The sequence below is a fragment of the Dermacentor andersoni genome, chromosome 7 (genome assembly GCF_023375885.2).
Source record: "Dermacentor andersoni chromosome 7, qqDerAnde1_hic_scaffold, whole genome shotgun sequence".
Lineage (NCBI taxonomy): Eukaryota > Metazoa > Arthropoda > Arachnida > Ixodida > Ixodidae > Dermacentor > Dermacentor andersoni.
This window is the reverse complement of record NC_092820.1, coordinates 121,298,548-121,318,661: the sequence shown is the minus strand read 5'-3', so window position 1 is coordinate 121,318,661 and position 20,114 is coordinate 121,298,548. Positions and strand designations below refer to the sequence as shown.

Here is a 20,114-nt window from a genome sequence, read left to right as displayed (position 1 = left end):
ATAAGGCGAGGGTGCAGTTGGGGGACCAAAGAAAGAAATAACCTTAAATATGCACACTAATACAAGGAGATATAGAGTAGCGAATAGGTTATGAAGACTCGCCGAGGACTGCCCAAAACAGTGAATTACTAATGCAGCCGGAATGCAAAATGGAGACCATGAAGTAGGGGAGAAGAGAGCTCGAACACATGGAGTGTGGATTATACCTGAATTTTGCCTTATAGTGTGGATTCACAGGTGACATTGCGTTGCCATAAAGTTGGACTATGATGCGAATATCGTGCTGCCGTGAAGGCACCTACCTCTAAAGGCAAAATTCACATGTAACCTACGCTTCCACCTTTACTGCTGCTCGCATATAAGGTGGGGGGGGATGGCTTCAAGGCGAAGGATTCTAGTTAAAAAAAAAAAAAAAACGCATCTTATATTAGAAAAAACAGAGTAATATGCGACATTGTTTGCATGTGACACATTCCCCCTTTCCGAAGCGAGTTGGAATCCGTTTCCAGAGTTTTGCATTCCTCAGGCGAGTGGAGGAGAGCACACGGGGGCAGCGATGCGCCAGCGTTCACAGGCACCAAACGCGACAACTTACCTCATTTAGAGCTACCCTCTCCTGTCGCATCAATGCGATTTACCTTCCTAGTGCAATACCGCCGTTTACATGAATGCAACATGCTAGACATGTGACGTAATGCACCAGTTGTCACATTTGTGTAAATGGCGCTAGGGAAAGCTTGCCCACTTTCACAAAGTGTCAATACAGATTTATATTTAGCATGGCATGTGCGCTGAGGATGACGCTGGCTGCCACGATGGAATATTAAGAGAACTGATGCAATGTGAAGTGTGTGTGTGTGTCCTATTTTGAACTGCCACGGTTTCCAGTGGTACTGTGGGGCAAATCAGGCTTTGTGACATAGGTTAAAAATTACACAAGATGTTTTGTACACTTGAGCTATGGGGCTGGTAGTGTGTGGTTACAATGCAAGTACTCCAGAAAATGCGTTTCCCTCGCGTTTTTTAATCCTTATTGTATGTGCGACGATTATCGCACTATGTCGGCCACACCCTATAGCAAGACGTGGCGTTATTTAGACTGCATTCCAGCTAGTTTGTTCGTACATAGGGAAACGGTCTTCATGTGTTCTTGAGCCCAGGCCCTTGACCAATTTATTACCAGCGCAGCTGGTCACTAGTAAACATGGCTCAAATATTGCCAACATGTGGCTGGCAGAGAAAATCAGTAGCCAACCGTCTGCCAATGTTTTTGCCAACCTTTGGCCATCGGCCTGTTCCTCTCAAGATGGTATAGACGCTGGGCCGGCATAACATGAGGATTCCTTTGTTCAATTCTATATTTCTTTACTATCGCCCCTAGTTAACAGCCAGTCAATCTAGGTGATAGCATGGCTGGAGAGCTGCTGGGACCGTTAAAAAAGCACGAAAAAGAGTGGCGTTGGAATAGAATCACTACGTTATGCCAGCCCTAGACGATATATATGACACAGTGCACAGATCTCAAAGATATAATTTATAGGCACAGAGGCAGTACAAAATATTGCTTCATCTCAGCTCTGTACAAGAAATGGACGACATAGTGAACATTAGAAGCCACAAAGGTCTAACAAGACGTAAACACAGTAACAGCACTTTTCAATTGCGACACTTCCTTATTTATTGCACAAGTATTTCATATCTAGGTGTGCACCTGCAACACACCAGCACTCTTCATCTCTTGTACTTATCTTTAAAACAAAACCGATGGACCATAATAAACATATCATAATGATGATTAATGAAACCATATTGCCATTTGTAAATAATGGTAATGTTAGTGGCCGTTGCATCAATCTGCTATGCCTGTTAGCCATAGCTCCTCTAAATCTATTGTTATTTCACATCTACGTGGCATGTTTTAACAAGTATACAGTAGCTCCAAGAAAACATTGTTTGGATTGCAACCAGGAGTTACACACCAAAAAACTCAACTTCTTCGAAACACAGGCCGTGAGCATAACCACAATGTTTGCAAATTTGTAATTAAGCGCTGCGAGTTTGAACCACTGGAAATTTAATGCCTGAAATATGCACTGTCGGCTATGAGGGATCCTAAGTACAGGACTTGGTTAAGAGTGCAACTTTTGAACATTCAAGCACCAATAATTGATTTTCTTTTCTCTTCTAGAGCATTTTGGGATCACAATTAAAAATACCGTGAGCATACCCTAGCAAAATATCTACAAGCAAGTTCAAATGAACTTGAATCTGCTCAGATGCACACCAGTGCATTAGTATACACAAGTTACCAAAGGGGCTTGTGGTTCATACAGGTTAGCGTTATAGACTAACACATCTTAATTTCTTTTTGCGATTGCTCAGGGAACAATCACCTCGGGGTGTTGATTTTCTCAAAGAAGTGTACCGACTGGCTAGACCAGTGAGAAAGGAAAGCCCCCTCCCTGCCAGTGATGTTTGCTATTACGTTGATATTCCAGTTCAAGGGCACATGGCTTTGTCATTACACCATAATGTGCACATGAGGTACACATAGTAGAGTTCTACATTATTCCATCCTTAGGGCTATTGCAATTGCTTAGAGCTCCTTAATTGAAAATAAAAGTTACTCCAAGAGTTTTAATTTTCGGAGCCAGACCATCCCAAGCAGGTTGTGGTGAAGGAAACTTGTTAACGGGCAAGCCCTGACCAAGGGGAGGGGGGGGGGGGGGGTTCAACATACCATTCTGTGTTTGCACAAAAATAAACAATACTCAACAAAACACTACTGCAAAAGAAATAATCTCGACAGACATGAGAAATCACACAAACATATAAATAAAAGCCCAGACATCCGTGCAATATGGAATAATTATGCCAACCAGCAAAGATATGCTGACACACCCTGTCTCTTGGTTATAGTAGGGAAAAAAAACAAAAAACTAATAGCTCTGTGAACTTCAGTGTTCAGAGCGCATGCTTTCAGACAGCATCAATGGCAAGAGTAACATGCCATAACAAACACTATTTTTTAATAAAAATGATTAATTGGTGGTTGTAGACTTCAAGGAAAGCTTATAACCAGTAAGCTGCCACTCTAAAATTTATTGGAAGCATAGATAAATGGCACTGCTTTTCTTTGAGTTTTCTGTAACTATAGCAACAAGACATCGGTATCACAAGGGCACTGGAGAAATTATAACGAACGCCTTAGGTTAACAATATTTCAAACCTGTTGCAGACCCATATCGCAAAGAGTGGCTCTTTGACTAAGCCTGCCTAGTGTGAGCTTCGCAATGTGTACGTGCCCTCATTGGCACTAGTTCATCTGGATGGCTGCACAATGTTACACGAAGAAGAGAGATCTAACAAGAGAGATCTAAGAACAAGACACTAAGAATGGTGTCACATGAAGTTTGGGTATGCTGGACCCACGCGACAGAATTCAGGCAGATCGGTCATGTGATTCGAAGGTACTGTGTCGTGTGAATGCAATTGGCATCCACATGATGGGCCAATAACAGCAGACTGAGCGAAATGATGGCTTAGTACTCTCAACGCATCCACCGAGTGACACCAATCTGAAAGCATGTGGAATTGATGAACCGAAAAAAAAATATAAAAACTTTGTGCAGTTGCTTTGAGCCAATCATCCGGCTGCTGAAATGCTAGAAAAATACAATAAAATAAATAAATAAAAGGGCTCCAATCCACGCTGTGAAAATGGTTGGCCAACAAGGCTGTGCCGTCACCTGATCCAATAGATCAACGTGACATAGCCTTGAACAATTGAGCAATACATGTTGCTGTTTGCGTTGTCATTGCGTTGCCATTCGCTTCAATTCATGGAATAGTTTTCTGTCGGCGAAGAAAAAGAAATCCCAGGGTCCGAGCCATATGACTTGTACGAGCCTGTGAAGGCTTACAGTATTGCTCAATAAAAATATATATCTTAGCTGTAAAACGGGGGGGAAAAAAAGAATGTTGCCAGACTGAGGGCCTTCAATCTCTTAAAAACCCCATGGTTCACCGCTAAAGAAGAAAGGCAGTTGGCATTTCTAGTCCACGTGGCCCCCATAAAACCAGAAACGCAGGGTCATGTGGTGAAAGACCTGCAGACGAAAACAATGATTTGGCCCTTGTGTGGAGATCCGGCTCTAATGCCACAAGAAAGCTGTGGAAAAGGGAAAGAGCATGCAAGGTGACATCTGGTGGTGCAAAATAGCAACTTCTGGTGACTTGTCTGGTTGCCATAGCAATTGTTGTGAATGGTAGAGCCCTTATTTTTTTTTTTTTTTGGCACTAATAAGAGCATGTAATGGGTTCCGAGATGCCTGCAGCATTCGGGGAAGTTTAAAAAAAATTAGCCTTAAATGTTCTTCGTTCCGTGCCTCCACACGAATTAACATGCTGCTACAAACTGGCAATGATACAGCTGCCTGGCTTTCATGACCGCATTTGGCCAATGAGCCCCAACTGGCTTTATTTAGTCATGTCAGTCACTGAAAGCAGATTCTTGACTTCCACGATCATAATATCATCTATTTTCATTTGCTATCTGGCAAACAAGTTTAGTTTACTATACTTGACCGCAGCTCCATTTGGGTCGCTATGAGGCCCAATGGCCGTCGGCTTTCAAATGCACGATCTGTAAGCTGCGACAGATCCTATAATTTGGAAACTGTCATCTACCGCCGTGCTGACATTTCGAATCAATCAGAGGTGACAAGATGGTGAATTTGACAATATGGCAGAACATATCCAAAACACCATTCCACTGTAGAGTTTCTTACAATTATCTTTCGGGGAAAATGACACTGCTTTGCTGGGGTGCTACGACACCCCAAAGGTGCTTTTGGCAGCCGACCTTCCGCCTGTCACAGCTTAGATAAAAACTAAATTTGGGAGTTTAAGCTAGCCAAAATGGCACATCGGGTTGTGAGGGACACCATAGTGAAGGGGGCTCCAAATTGAATCTGATCACCCGGGGTTCTTGCACCTAAATCTATGTACACGAGCATCTTGCATTCCATCCCCATCAGAATGCAGCCACCATGGCCGGGTATTGAACCCACGTGCTCAGCAGCGCCACGGCCACTGAGTTTAATTAGTACTAGAACTGCTTGTAAGACTATTTTTGTTATGTCACCACAGCTGAAACTTGCCATAACAAATATGAAGTCAAAGCTGGATATATCGAACTCGAAGGGAATCGCAAAATAGTTTGATACATTGATAAGTCGATATATAACGTTAAAATTTTATACAGAAATTTTCAAAGATTTTACAACTGTTCGTTACACACAATAATTCGTTATATCCGGGTTTGACTGTATAACGATTTATTGAATATAATGAAGTCAGTCTAAAATATTTCCTGCCAAAATCAGTGGGCAAAGAACATAAGCTTATAAAGAACAAATGACTTTGTTATTACAAGAAGTTGCAAGATGTTACAGGAATTTCAAACAAAACAGAGGTACATGGGAAGAAAGAGACTTAAGTTATTAACAGTGAGTGAAGAAATTGCCTGTAATAGCCTAACATAGGACTGACAGTATCAATAAATTAATAAAATGAACAATGAATGAACAAACGATGTCTCCGAAGCCAACGTTCTGACAAGGGTACTTGTTGATGAAGACAAGCCCCCTTGTCGAAAAATTGGCTCTGACATCCCTTGTTCAATCACTGTTATATATACATATAAGAATATTTTATTAAAGCATAAGTGCTTATGATACAATGTAGTTATATAAAATGTGAACGGTACGACCAGTGGGCTGCTAAATTTGAAGGAGGAAACAGGAAAATCTGGAGTCAATAAGCGCTGGTATCAGCCATTTGTTTGTTTTCTTCATTTGCTCGCAGTAATAAGCGCGAGTATTGCGGGTGGACTAAGACATTTTATAAAGACATAGTTTTGGAAAAACTTCATCTCCAGAGCCAAATGCCCATGTATTAGACCAAGCCACAATCCAAGACAGGCTGAACCATCCAAATCACAGCATTTGCAGGGTGTCACGGTGCCCTCGGGGAAACTTGTGTGGACGACGGCAGCAAATTTTCCTCCAAATAGTATTTACTGCAAGGTACTAGTATACGCCTACTAGAGAAGAGCCACAAGACATGATAAAAAAAAGTGTAATTGATTAACGCAGGCGCACACAATGTAGAAGTTAACAGTAGGCTTGGTCGCTGACAGTTTCTACCATAGGAACCTTATGCAGTAATCCCTGTATGCAGGGTGTAGCAATAAATCCAATATCACTGCGCAACCTGTCGCACAAATGGAGAAATACAGTCACTGTGTGCCCCTTACCACCGACGTATCTCGTTACAATACTAAAATCAGGACTATATAGAGGAGCTGCACAATGTGAAGTGGCTCATAATGAGCATGGTTTTTCAATGAGAGATCACAGCTCATGTTTAAAGAAATTGTAAGCTTTTTTGCGAAAGCTTACAGACTATGCTGTTGGTGGTCAGAGTTGAACTCAAGGGCGCGTAGTCGTGCTCCTTCCTGCTTGAATGTTCTGCAATAAGAACTCTGTATAATGAATGCAATTCTTCTCTTCACTTTTAACTCTTGACCATTAGTGAGAGCCACTGGGTGTTCGACATGTGGCCAAGCAAAACCTCCAGCCAAGCGCGCTGTGGCCCACGTGTGGCCCAGCGTGCTTGCTACAGTTGCAAATTGTTGACAAGTGCTGCCCCCTAGCCAGATCCACAGGTCTTCATCATTCGCAGGCATTTCTTGGCAAGCGCTGTCTTGGCAAGCTTCTTGCTCTTGGCGACGCACGTGAAGGTCCTGTCCTTCAGGATTAGCTCCACCTTGACCTTTTCGTTCTTCAGCACCTCGGCCGGGCTGAAATTGGCAGAACAGGGCAGACGTAAACCAATAGCGTCTATTAAATTATTACAGAGCAATAAACTAGGAGACGAGTATCTTCCAACAGATGTGAAAGAGTCCCTGAAACGGTCCGAACAAATTTTGTAGACACGTAGGGTACAATTACAGTAAAACATTTGCATCACAATTTATGTGAAGCATCTCATATTAACAGTTACGGATGATTACCAATTACCCTCCTCCATAGCCATGCATTTTCTCCTGAACTCGTTTGCCGAGTCGTCTACTTCCGGCTGTTTTGGAGCCCGCATGCGAAGCCTTTTTCAACCTCTCTGCCTGGCCGTGAATCCCAAGTGAAAGCTATCCAAGCAGCGTGCGTTGAGCATTCTGTCACAGCACCGGGCTTGTCTGGTATTCCGGTACGCAGGCGAGCTGGGCACTTTGACGGATGGTCGGAGCGTAAATTGAATCCCCTTCATACTATTACCCTACAGTAGAAGGAGCTTTGGTGTAGACGTGGCCTGATCAGTCTGCATGATCTGGTTAAGCTCTGCACCTGGTGGTGCAGAGCTTAACCAGCCAAACACAAAGCTAATACTGCTGTAACCAACTGCAAAACATTTTTAACATTTAGAAAAAAAAAGCATGTTCACGAGTACACTCCTGACAAAAGTTTACACCAGCAGAAAAGTAGAATACACTTGGTTACTGCTATACAGTAGAACCTCGTTAGTAGGTTAGGAAAAAAAAAATGTGACAAAAACGTATTAATCGAAAAATGTACGATCCGAAGTAACTAAAAAAAACTGACAGACTCAACTATTGTTGACATCCACGTAATGCGAAGCGTCGCGTGGATCATTGCGGCACAAGACGCTGACGTGCGTCAATTTGGTGGTGCTCCAGCGGCCTGAGACGCATTTTGTTGTTTTCCTATTACGTGGTGTTTTAAGAGGGCGACGGAAAGCCGAAACGAAATCGAGCTGGTGGGTGACGCCGGATGCCGCTGAAGTGAAACGTGATGCCCACATGGCGCCGAATGCAGCAGGGAATGGCGGCGCATTGGGATTATCGCCTACTAAAAGCGTGCAGTATGCCACCAATGGCACTACGCGCCACACGCGTTAAAACAGATAGGTGGAGGTGCTTACCGCAATAGGTCTGGCAGCAATAGCTGTGAATGTGACATGTGACAACCCCGCCGGAGATTTGCTGGTACCAAAAAAAGAAACTGTGCGCGCTGTCGTTCTCACGTGAGACGAGCGGCTATATACTGTGCTCGATTGCGCGCGCCTCGCGCCTTTTCTTGTTCACATGGAATCTAGCAACTGGAAAACCTATACGATCGCAGTCTGCAGCAGGGAATGGCTGCATGTTTCGGTTATCACCTATTAAAAGCGTACGCTACGCTTCCGACGGCACCACAAGCTATGAACCAGATAGGCGAAGATGCTTATCGCAGTATGATTGGCAGTAATAGCTGTGAATGTCACGACGACCCTGGAGAAGATTTGCTGGTAAGGAAATTAGAAACTGAGTGCACGCCGGTGTTTTCACGTGAGGCGGGCAGGCGAGCATTGCTATTGTGGTGAAACTGCCACGGCAGGCAGCTGTACATACTGTTTTTGATCACGCACACCTCGCACATATTCTTATTTACATGGGATCTAGCGGCCGGAAAAAATATCATATGATTGCAGTCTGGTGACATACTGAACACTGGTGTTGCAAAATCGTGTTTTCCGAAAACGTATGAACTGGTAAAAAACGAGCGTAACTTTATTGGGTCACTTTTTGTGTTCTCGATTGCGAACGTTGGCACTGGGAAAACGTGCTTAACGATAACGTATCAGCGAGGTTCTACTGTATTAGCTCTGAGTTTGGTTGAGAGCTTCCTCCATCAGGTGGCTGCACCATGCGGGGCTGTTTACGTTTGCACCTCCGCTCATCCTGTAAAATGCCCAGGCTCAGTCTGCTTATTCTTGTGTTTACCCAAACACCGGACATGCTTAACTCTATCGCACTAGTAATCCTTCGGCGTGAAGTGATGGCTGCAAACGCATGAACCCTGGTGCCGATCGGATACCGACAACCAGAGCTGCAGACACTCCGCCCACATGTTGCCTTGCAGAGGGACACAATGTCACAGCTTGACATGTTGCCGATCGCTACGCCTGCAGCCCACAAAGCAAGGGCAAACTATGGTGCTTGCGAAAAGACAGATAGAGACCAACACCGACCGCACAGCTCGGATCAACACGGAGTACATTGTAACACAAGCAGATGACACTTGCTGCGTACTGGAAGTGCTTGAGTGTAGTGAGAAATTGCCCTTGTGCATTCTCTTTCTGTTACTTTCTTTTTCATAAAAACATATTAACTAACATTCCAACTATTACAAACAACATTTGTCCACCATAAAGTTGGAAAAATTATCGATGACGCACCCTGGGCAGCCAAACAGATAGCTGGCCCTACTGGCATCATATGGTCACCTCACGTCACGCGGTCAGGTGTGGATGAAAACTCAGGGGAGTGGCGTGCTGCGATCGGTAGCGATGTACATTTCTAAAACCTTGTAATAAATTACATGCTTTACATGAAGCACTTAGATGTGTGATTAGCAGGACCTACCTTAACGACTCAGTATGTTTGTACAAAATCGTCAAAAATTGTTTCCGGGTCCCTTGAATGCTCTACTGGATAGACTGGCACAGAACCACCTGCATGCCTGCCAATCTTTGAACTTTAGATTCGCAATATCCCATGGAGGAGGAATAGCACAGGTTTCTTTTAAAGCTTACCTTGAACAGATGACTTTTCAGGGGTACATATATAGTTTATTAAAGATGATTAACCTTTAGATGCAGCACACAAGTAGTAGCAAACTTGGCGAAGTAAATACTGACAAGAAACATTGTTTTTAGATCACCGTGACTTCTTCAGCAACTTTCATGTTGCCGAATTTGCCTGCCTTAGGAACTTGTTCGCATGAACTAGTTAGAAGCAAGTGCCTTTTTATGCATCCTTTCACCATTAGAAGACTCCTTACGGAAGGTTCAAGGACAAATGAGGGATATTTTTCATGAGCACAGCTTACTTTTTCTAAAACTTGAAGCAACGTTTGTGATATGTTGAAATGATCCCACAATTAAATTTGGCAGGTATGCACCTGTCCAAGCTCCTTGGTCCAAAGTGGGCATGCAATGAGGTAACGGATTCCCTGTCATGCTATGCTGAAACGCTCTGACAGGAGCACAATGCACTGTGCAAGACAATGCACATTTGCTAGGGCGTCAGTGTTTGTACGGTGAGGCTGCGTGGATGTGGTTCAGAGTAGAGAGTCTGACCTTACGACCTAAAGTGCCTAGGCAACATCTCATGGTATAGTTCATGCACGATTGTCTTATGCACAATTGTCAGTATGTCCCTTTGCTGCACTGAGCTATGCTCTTCCTACTTGCAAAACCGCTCTATACGCTGCAAAAAGTTTGGCTTTCCCACGTAACTCGGTCGTCTATTGGCTGATTCTGAGGCAGCTACTCACAATCCCATGCCTCCCTGCCTGCCATCAAGAGGCTGGCTTTCCCACACAGTTTAGTAGCATAGTGGCTGAGTTTGCTGCAGTTTGAACTGCGAAATCGGGAAAAATAAAAACAGACCTCGTTGCACAGGAAACATGGTTTTGAATATAAAGCGAGATGCTTTCTGAAAGTGAGAACGAAAAGCAGAAATCCTGAAGCGCTCAGCATGCCTCAGAGAACATTTGCAGACAATCACTTATGCATTGGCATTGTGTTCTAGGTCATACACACAAGAACTGTTTTCAGTAATTGCAGTGACCTTCAGAGATGAACATGCAAAAGAAGACATAAGAAACAGCAGAGACTGACAAGTAACACACGGTGTTTCGACTACAGTGACTGTTTCAGTCACATTCGTGTTGCCGATTTGGCCTGCTTCAGGAACTCGTACGAATAAAGTTGCTCGAAGCAACTACCCTTTTGGCGGCGTATGATGTCTTGGGCTGCTGCAGAGAGGGCAGTGCTGGTACCATCAGTTTTATTTTAGTCCGTATTTTATTCCAATACTGCAACCTCATCTTTCCAAACTTTATTTTTCATAACACTTGACGCAACATTTGTGAAGTCGCAAAATGAGCTCAAATTTGTAAATCTTATGGAAAAAAAAACACAAAAACTGACAATTATGATACTCCCTAATGTGAAATTTGAGCGCAGCTCTATACATGTTTTCATTTTGCATGTCAATATTTTGTATTATGATTATATAGGTACACAATTTATATTAGGAAGAGAACACTGTGAACAGTGTGGCTAGTTTGGACAATCTGTGTCGTGTGACACATTGCAAATGGAGCCAAGTGTGGCATCGTGAGAGGCAGCAAATACGTGACATGTGCGTGCGATTCACAGCAGCCACCGCAGACAGACCTCTGCTTATGCAGCGCTTTGTTTCCATATATGGCATCGGCGGACATGCTTGCCGCATGCCTTATTGCTGGCATCATCAATGAAGAGATGACAGCACGATACTCTGGCGCCATCTCATAGCGGTCGTCACCGCAGAGCCGGTCTTGCAAAGCACTTCGCTTTTCTCTCACGTTTTTGCCATACCCTCCTCTAGTTTTTTTGCCTCATGGTTCCGCTGCACCCTCCTCCTCCGCTTTCTTCACTATCGTCGTCTTTCATTCCCCGCTGCGCTCCACACTGGCCCTTTTATTCTTCGCTGTGCTTGTTCATTCAGTTACGCTGAGGGACGCCAACGCTCAATGCAGGAATGGGAGCCTAAGAACTGTGCTCCAAAATTTGGGAGAGTTGGCAGGTATGTTTTGCTTATTGCCATTTGCTCACCTGAAGCGGGCGTCCGGAAATTTCTCGAGCAGCGTGCGTATTGGGGGCAGGGGCACCCGCTCACTGAAGGACTCGATCTCTCGACCGAAGAGCCGGTACAGGATGCGCCACACCGTGTCCAGCGACATGCCACAGTCTAGGAACACGGCCCCCATTAGGCTCTCAAACAGGTCGCCCAGGGCCTTGGGCACCTCGACCTCTTCGGGCTCCAGGCACTCCTCCTCATGGTAGTAGAAGCGCTGCGCCCACACAGATATCGACAGGCTGGTCAGTTAGACAGCATGTATGACTGGGCTGGTTGGTACAATCGGCATTAAAAAAAAGCTTACGATCCGCAAAAACTGCACATTTACGCAGTATGGACACGCAGCCCTGTATTTGGATTTCCAGCCTGTACTACATTCAAACCTTGTTATAATGAAATGGGATAGAACGAAATCATCATCAGCAACCTATTTTAAGTCCATTGCAGGACAAAGGCCTCTCCCTCCGATCTCCAATTACCCTGTGCTGCGCCAACCGATTTCAATTTGCGCCTACGAATTTCTTAATTTCATCACCCCACCTAGTCTTTTCCATCCTCGACTACGTTTCCCTTCTCTTGGCACCAACTCTGTAACCCTAATGGTCGACCGATTATCTAACCTACGCGCTACACGACTTGCCCAGCTCCATTTCTTTCTTTTACTGTCGATTAAAATATCGGCTACGCCCGTTTGCTCTCTTATCCACACTGCTCTCTTTCTGTCTCTTAATGTTATGTCTATCATTTTTCGTTCCATCAGTCTAAGTGCAGTCCTTAACTTGTTTTCGAGCTTCTTTGTCAGTCTCCAAGTTTCTGCCCTATATGTTAGCACCGGTAGAATTCACTGATTGTACACCTTTCTATTTAGTGATAATGGTAAGCTTCCAGTAAGGATCTGAGTATGTCTGACGTATGCACTCCAATCCAATTTTCTTCTTTAAATTTCCTTACCATGATCAGGGTTCCCTGTGCGTAATTTTCCTAGGTAAACGTATTCCTTCGCATACTCTAGAGGCTGACTGGCGATCCTGAACTCTTGTTCCCTTGCCAGGCTATTGACCATTATCTTTGTTTTCTGCATGTTAATCTTCAACCCCACTCTTACATTTTCTCTGTTAAGGTCCTCAATCATTTGTTGTAACTCGTCTGCATTGTTGCCGAATAGAACAATGTTATCGGCAAACCGAAGGCAAACCGAAGAAGAAACACGGATGAGCGCTTGTCCGTATCTCTTCTTGTGTCGTCTGTTTGGCGCATTAGTCCTTCAGTGATATGGTAAAGCAGATTTAGGGTCGTGTCTGATTCTAACGCACCCGCAATTTTTCGACCCATTTGATGAAAAAAAAAGTGCACATTAAATTCGAGTAAATATGGTATATGAAAGACTAAGAAAGGCTGTGCTTGCGCATGAATACACACACACAAAAAAAAATAACAGCCACATAGGCTAAACCTGTATTATCATTCAGACATGTCAATGCTCATCTTTCCTTTAAATCTAATATATACAATTAAACGTCAATATAATGTTGTTGAAATAGCCACTCAGCTTCATTAAATGAAATTTGGCCTTGTATACAAAATAATCCGAGGACACCTAAGCACTTCTTACGAGTTACGAATGTGAAAGCATTAATGTCCAACTGAACACCACTGAGTGGTCCTTCGAGTTTGGATTGGCCCAGTGATGGGCAAGTTCATAGCATGGGCACCAAGAAACCACCGCATGGAATGCTGCATACAGTCCCTCTGGTTTGTGCTGCGAGCACTGCTTGCGTTAATGCTCGTTCCGATCACCTCCCCCCCCTCCGCCTTCCCCCGTGTACTAGAAGAGTTGACGACAATGGTGGATTTTGCTGCCTGCCTCTTCGCTCGTTTTGCTGAGTTCTTCTGCTTGTCTGTGGTGTACTAGCAAGGACTGCCACGGTTGCGGCTGCTGACGATGTGGATGCTTCACACTCCATAGCGGTACATGCTACCTGAGCCAGCAAGCAGCAGCAGCCTGCCGCGCTAACACCGCATGCCACCGACGTTTTGCTACTGTCAAGGTTGCAACCGCCGACTCAGTAGATGCTTCAGACTTCATAGCGGTATGTGCTGCCTGAGCCAGCGAGCGCGAGCCAGCGTTAAGAGCGCGCAAGGCGCACTCGTTTCGTGGCATTGCAGCCAATGGGAAGTTGGGTGCAATTTTTTTGCTCAAAGGGACACTTGACGCTTCTGCATCAATAAGTACATACACCAACAAAGTTTTCTTACACGAAAGGGGCTGTAGAATTTTCCTAATCATTGGGAAATCGTAAAGAAAAAATTTCTATGAGAAAAAAATTTAATTACGTTGAATTTGAGTTGCCAACCAAAGAGATGGTATCATGCCATGCCGACGATATAACAATATCTTCACATCGGCAGCACAAGGCAAAGCCTGCAAAACTTTCCCATCAACTCCGCTGCCATGACTGATAGTGTCTCCCATAGAGGGAAGACGCTATACAAAGTAACAGGCAGAGGGGAACTAATGCTTTGTCTGCTTCTCGCTTCAATGCAATTCCGAAACTAGTGATTACACGACCCTTAGCACTAAATGCATCAGAAGACAGTGCACACAAAGCCAGGGACATCTAGGCTTTGTACCTCCTGTAGATTACCTTCAAAATAGGGTGTGCAGGCCACCACACAGCTGGGATGATAGCCCTGTATAGCTATGGCTGGGCTCACTTGCACTGCATGCTCAAACAGGCGTGCTCGAACATACACTTGCCAATGTGCCAAAAGACTGCTCATAACCAGTCCAACATTGTCTGCATTCACCACCCACCTGGAGCACCTTCCAGTAAGTGGGGTTGTCCGAGACCTTGTCCCTTTGGGCGTTCAGATCCAGGATCTCAGCCATGGCGTCCTCATCCTCAGACGAGGTGCCCAACTCGTCCTCGCTGGAGCGTTCTTGGTGCTGCACAAAGCGGGCCACAGCGTTGAACAGACCCGGGTTGCAGTGGAGGAGGCACCGATGGAGGCCATGACGCACGACGAGGGCCGCGAAGAAGGTGTTGTTGACCAGCGAAGAGCGCAGGTCGGTGAGCTGGCCCGGGTTGAACTTGTGCGGGCCTTCGTACAGGTACCGGGTCACCAGGTAGTCGATCACCGCGTCACCCAGAAACTCCAGCCGCTGGTAGCAGTCTGTCAGCCTGCGTGCGTGGGAAGGGGAGGGCGTGCTCCAATTTTGGCCACCAGCATGAAAAGGGCAGGGACAGGACAATTCCGGCACATCTTTTAATGTGAACGCTTCGTATACTTTCCATTATCTATATGTCAAACCGCTTTCCTTTCATGCTAATTTGGGTCACTGGATATATGACGCTTTTCATAATAATCATTATAACATATAAATCATATCATCACCTATTGCAAACTTATCATAAGGCAGACTGCTAATTGCATTAATGTCACCAATCATCTCCTTAGGATGGATGCACCGCCAAGTTTCATTTTCTGGATTAATGAAGATCCGGGCCCTCTAAACACTAGAAAAATACTGGTAAACATTAGAAAACTGCTGACTAATCTACTAAATTGCCTGCTAATACTATTTTAAATGTGTAAGCATTTCTATGCCTACCCAACACAGAAACCTGTCCATCACGTAAGACTAACACAATGGCTCATACCCCCGTAAGCAGGCAAATTAATTTAAATCAACCATACAACACACAGAACAGCATACATTTGAATAAAGAACAAGCTCTAAACAAGCGTCCAGACCACCAATGAAGCATCGCATAATGTACAATGGTTGGACCATGTTCGATAAGGCTCATAATGACAATGGACTGCATGGACATAAGCAAGTGCCGTGCCGCAGCAGTTTGTGTCGCTGCGGTGCTTGTCGCATTTACTCTAATGGCGCCAAGATGACTGAAGCGGCTTACTGAAGAAGAATGAAAATGCAGAGTATCAGTGTCAATACAGAAAATGCCTGAAACAACTCAACGACTCTCCGCAGAGTGGGGAACTACAGCAAGACGCTCGCGAGCACTACCAACAAGAAGAAAGACGCCGTGCCGCTGCCACCCGACAACGATATTCCGAAGAAGGCTGCAACGCAGAAAAAGCACGAGAAATACAAGCGTGCAATACCCAGCGTCATTGGGAACAATGTGGCTATGCCTGACGCCACAAAGAATACTGCATGCCCCCCTCAGCAGATGGAGTGGTGGTTAACCCTAACACCAAAGGCCGTAGCTTCAACTCCCACCAAAGGTAGACGGTACAAGTGCCTCAATTAACACTACCTTAATGAACTGTGGCTAATTCACTTCATTTTAACACCAATGGCCGTGGGTTCGAGTGCCGTAATGAACTCTACCTTAATTCGTATTATCATGTTCGCAATCAAACATGATAAGCAAACAACCGATGAGGGTTGATAAGGGTCTATACTGGTCGGATCAAGTTCCATAACACTGATAATGACACCTGGCTGTGTGGAGATGAGCAAGTGGCCCAACGCTTGCGCATACTTAGATAATTACCACAGGAGTTTCTGCGTAAATTGTTTGATGAACCAGTTTTTATTTTGATACCCAGAAGGTGGATACACCATGATGTGATCATACATTGGCTTGTTTCATTCCTGTGATCACTGTGGCTGTCACACACGCTAGCACAGCCAGAAGAAACACAGGCCCCTCCTTTATTTTCTTTAATGCACATCATCATTGTGACTAAGTTTATTGCTACATGACACCCACAAATTTTGTGCTGTGTCACAACATTACAATAATGTTGACATAATATCCGGCTTCTCACGACCAACTTTAGTATGATGTCAAATTTATGTATGTTTTCCAATGATCATAGTCGTCAGGTGTCACCCTTTCACATGAAAGAATCGTGTGGCGGAGTTTTTATACGACTTCGCATATACCGTAAAAACCGGAATATAGGTCTAACTTTTTTTCAAAATACCATTGCGAAAAGTCGACCCTCGACTTATATACCGGACATTGGCGGAAAAACTACGGAAGTCTTGCAACAATGGGCGGATGAAGTAAACAGCCGCCTTCGCCATCGCCATCATCAGCAGCGCGGCGTTGGTTCTTTATTCTATGGCGTGGCGACATTGTGGCACCGGCATTTTGCGTTTCCACTGTCGCAAAGTTATATTAATTAAAGGCTGCATTTTCATTTTGTTTCAAAATGAGCGGAAGCCGACGTCAATTCACCGTCGCCTTCAAGAAAAAGGCGATTGAGTACGCGGAAGCCCACGGCAACCTGGCAGCACAGCGCGAACTTGGAGTATCCGAAAATAGCATTCAGTAGTGGCGGAGGTAAAAGCAACGTATTACAACTTGCAGCAACCAAAAGAAGACGTCGTTTCGTGGCCGGATCGCAGCGGACTGCAGAACTGGAAGGCAAGGTTGCGGAGTCCGTCCGAGAGCTGCGTGTAAGATCGCTGCCTGTTGTCGAATGCATTCGTTTGAAAGCGGTAGAGATCGCACGCGTCTATGGACTGGACAGCGAGAAGCACTCGTCATCCGACTCTGTTCAAACGTGTTGCTCTGATTCGGAGTAGCGCTTGCGGACTTCGTGCCCTTCTGTGTACTGTACACCCGACGAATTTAACAGTATCGCGCGACCGTCGACCCGCGTAGTTGTCAGCACCTTTTATCATCACGGCACGGAGCGGCGAAATAGCGAAAGTAAGGGCATGTGTACACATGCACGTATCTCGTTTGTTTCGCTGCTCATCGCCATTAATACGGTGTTGACAAGCACGCGGGTCGATGGTCGCGCGATACCGCTAAAAACATGGCCAGGTGCACATGCGAGCAGCATTTAAATAAATACTGTCACCATTGTGCAACCCGCTGAGTCGCATTTGTTTATAGGTAAGGGTGTCATGTCTTTCGGTACTTTTGCCACTGAAAAAGATTTTTTTTTCATTTTTAGGATTCGTTAGTTGGGGGATCGACCTATATTCCGGTCCGACCTATAGTCCGGTTTTTACGGTATGTGACAGTACTGGCTTTTAAGCCTAGTCTACTTTGATGGCCAGGATGGCAGCTTCGAGCCCAAACAGTCGAACCCTGTTATAACAAAGTTGCATCGAACACAAAAATAAGAAAACACCTTTGTTATATCTAATATTTGTTACAAGCATAAGCAATAATATAGGGGAAAAAAAAAGAAAGACAAATCATGATCAGGTCTATGTGAAAGAAGCGTAAGTGCGTGATGGATCCGATAGGCCAACTAAAGGCCTCCTGTGGATTTTGATGGCCCAGCAGTGGCTTGCCATGTCGATACATGACACAGGAACAACAAGTTACATACATGTAGACTGCACTGTTGTTGTTATGCAACCGCGCAATTGGTGTGATTGCACAGAATCGGTACATCGGCATCCTGGCTACAGCCAAGCCAAGCCAGCAGAAGGCACACAGCGTGCATGTGCAAAATGTGCCATTTTAAGTTGCTCTTGGTAAATAATTAATAGCTGATCTTTCTGATATGAGAGGGGCTCAACGCACTCCCGAACTCCATAACCATGCAGCCATCAGTGTAGCCTGTGGATCTTACTCTTGATTGCCAAAGAGGTTTGCAGGTATGACATATTGATGGCGAGCTTCCTACGACAACCTATTATCAGTCAGCGACTCCATCTTGACCATGGGTTCATGGTAATGTACGTTACCGGTTTTGGTAGAAGGAGGCGTGCGTGCAGGCTTGCAGCAGGTAGGACCGGTCGCGGAAGGTGTAGCCCAGCGTCTGTTCCACAAGGCAGAGACGTCCGTGCCACGGACTGCTCTGACTTGCCAGGCGACCCTCGGGGTCGTCCGTGTAGCGCAGCAATGACGTCCGTGGTGCTGGGAATCCCATGAATGGCACCGCTGTGCCTTCGTCCTTGGCGCCTTGCGCATCCAGATTGCACTGCTTTAGCTTTAGGCCCATCCACTTCATCACCTGCGACCAAGCACTCAAGCTTAAAGGGCCCCAAAACACACTTTCCTCAAATCTGATTAACACATTGGAGTGTATGAAATGCCTCTCAATGAATATATTTCCACAGAAACTTTTGAAAAGCACTTGCACCATATCTCCAAGATATATCTCCAAGATATCTCAATATCTTCAAGAATGGAGATATCGAGAGAGCACATTTATTTTCCCCATTTCTCCTTCTTCCTACACACAATGTTCCTGCTCAGTTGGGGAGCGGTACCCTGCATATTGCTCCTTTCATTTTTTCTTCTTGCCAGGGTGATCTTGAAATGCCCATTCTATTCCCCTGCACTTTCTGAACTAGTTCGCAAGCTGCTCCACTTCGCCATTTGTTTCATAAATTCAATGTGGCAGCATCTGCACGTCGCCTTTCGTTTCACTCAGTGCAGACTTCATGCAGGATAAGTTCACAGCATTCACTGCACTCGTCAGAAAGACAGTGCACCGTTCATGCAAGAGGTGTCATGCCAGTTCCGCACAAGCATGTACTGGTGTGAACAAGTTCATGAAGTGCAGGATAAATCGAATGGACCTCTAGTAACCCTTTAAGATTGGCATACGACTAATGTGCCGAAAGCGACGAAGCTGTGATGACAGCACTGGCAAGACATATTAACAACAGTCACTACTCCATTCACTAGAAGATCGAACAGGTGTGCACATGTGCATGAGCTTTTGCTTGGGAGTAACTCATGATTATGAATGATCACCCCATGACTGATATCTATGGACTGTTGCGTGGGCCTGCAACGTTGCAGACTGCGGAATAATAGAGTGGGCCTCAAAATCAGTAGGAGAGAGCCAGCCGTCTCTTTTATGCAAGAATGTGGGCTCCTTGCTTCATGCAGCAAGATAATACTTTGCGAAAGAATGCGTACGTGGAAGCATTGTCTGCATATTGCCAACAAAAAATTAGAATGCTGAAGTTTTTCGTGCAAGAACCACAATTTGATTATGAGGTGTGCGGTAGTGCGGGACTAATTCTCACCACCTGGGGTTCTTTACGTGCAATGCAATGCATGGTGCACGAGCAATGTTGCATTCCAGCGTTATAGGAACGTGACCGCCGAGGCCGGTATTGAACCTGCGACTTCATGCTCAGCTGTACAATGCCATAGCCACTGGGCTAATGTGGCACATTACATCCGTAAATTACATCCGTACATCCGTAAATTAGCGAGTGTTATAACATACCCCATAGACAGACACGTTAATAATATGCAGTAATGGGCTGGTTAGTGCTCAGCTTTGGCAAGCGTTTCATGGCCTGTGCGAAGAAATAAGAAACAAGAAAGAAAAGCGTGTTTTGCATAAGTTCACTATGCAGATCTACAGAGAAATCTCTCAAGTGCACTGCTAGAGGAAG

The 20,114-nt window shown here is 45.0% G+C and overlaps 1 protein-coding gene across 1 annotated transcript in view; it reads right to left on the bottom strand.

Annotated features, from left to right (window-relative positions):
• Positions 1 to 1,521: 1,521 nt before the first annotated feature.
• Positions 1,522 to 20,114, bottom strand: part of LOC126533928 (endoribonuclease Dicer-like) — a 65,620-nt gene continuing 47,027 nt past the window's right edge. Inside the window, exons 17-20 of the mRNA XM_050181150.3 lie at positions 18,441 to 18,709; positions 14,565 to 14,931; positions 11,725 to 11,963; positions 1,522 to 6,865 (exon numbers count right to left, since the gene is read on the bottom strand). Of these exons, the coding sequence (XP_050037107.2) occupies positions 6,715 to 6,865; positions 11,725 to 11,963; positions 14,565 to 14,931; positions 18,441 to 18,709 (1,026 nt within the window). The 3' untranslated portion in view covers positions 1,522 to 6,714. The remainder of the gene's footprint in view (positions 6,866 to 11,724; positions 11,964 to 14,564; positions 14,932 to 18,440; positions 18,710 to 20,114) is intronic.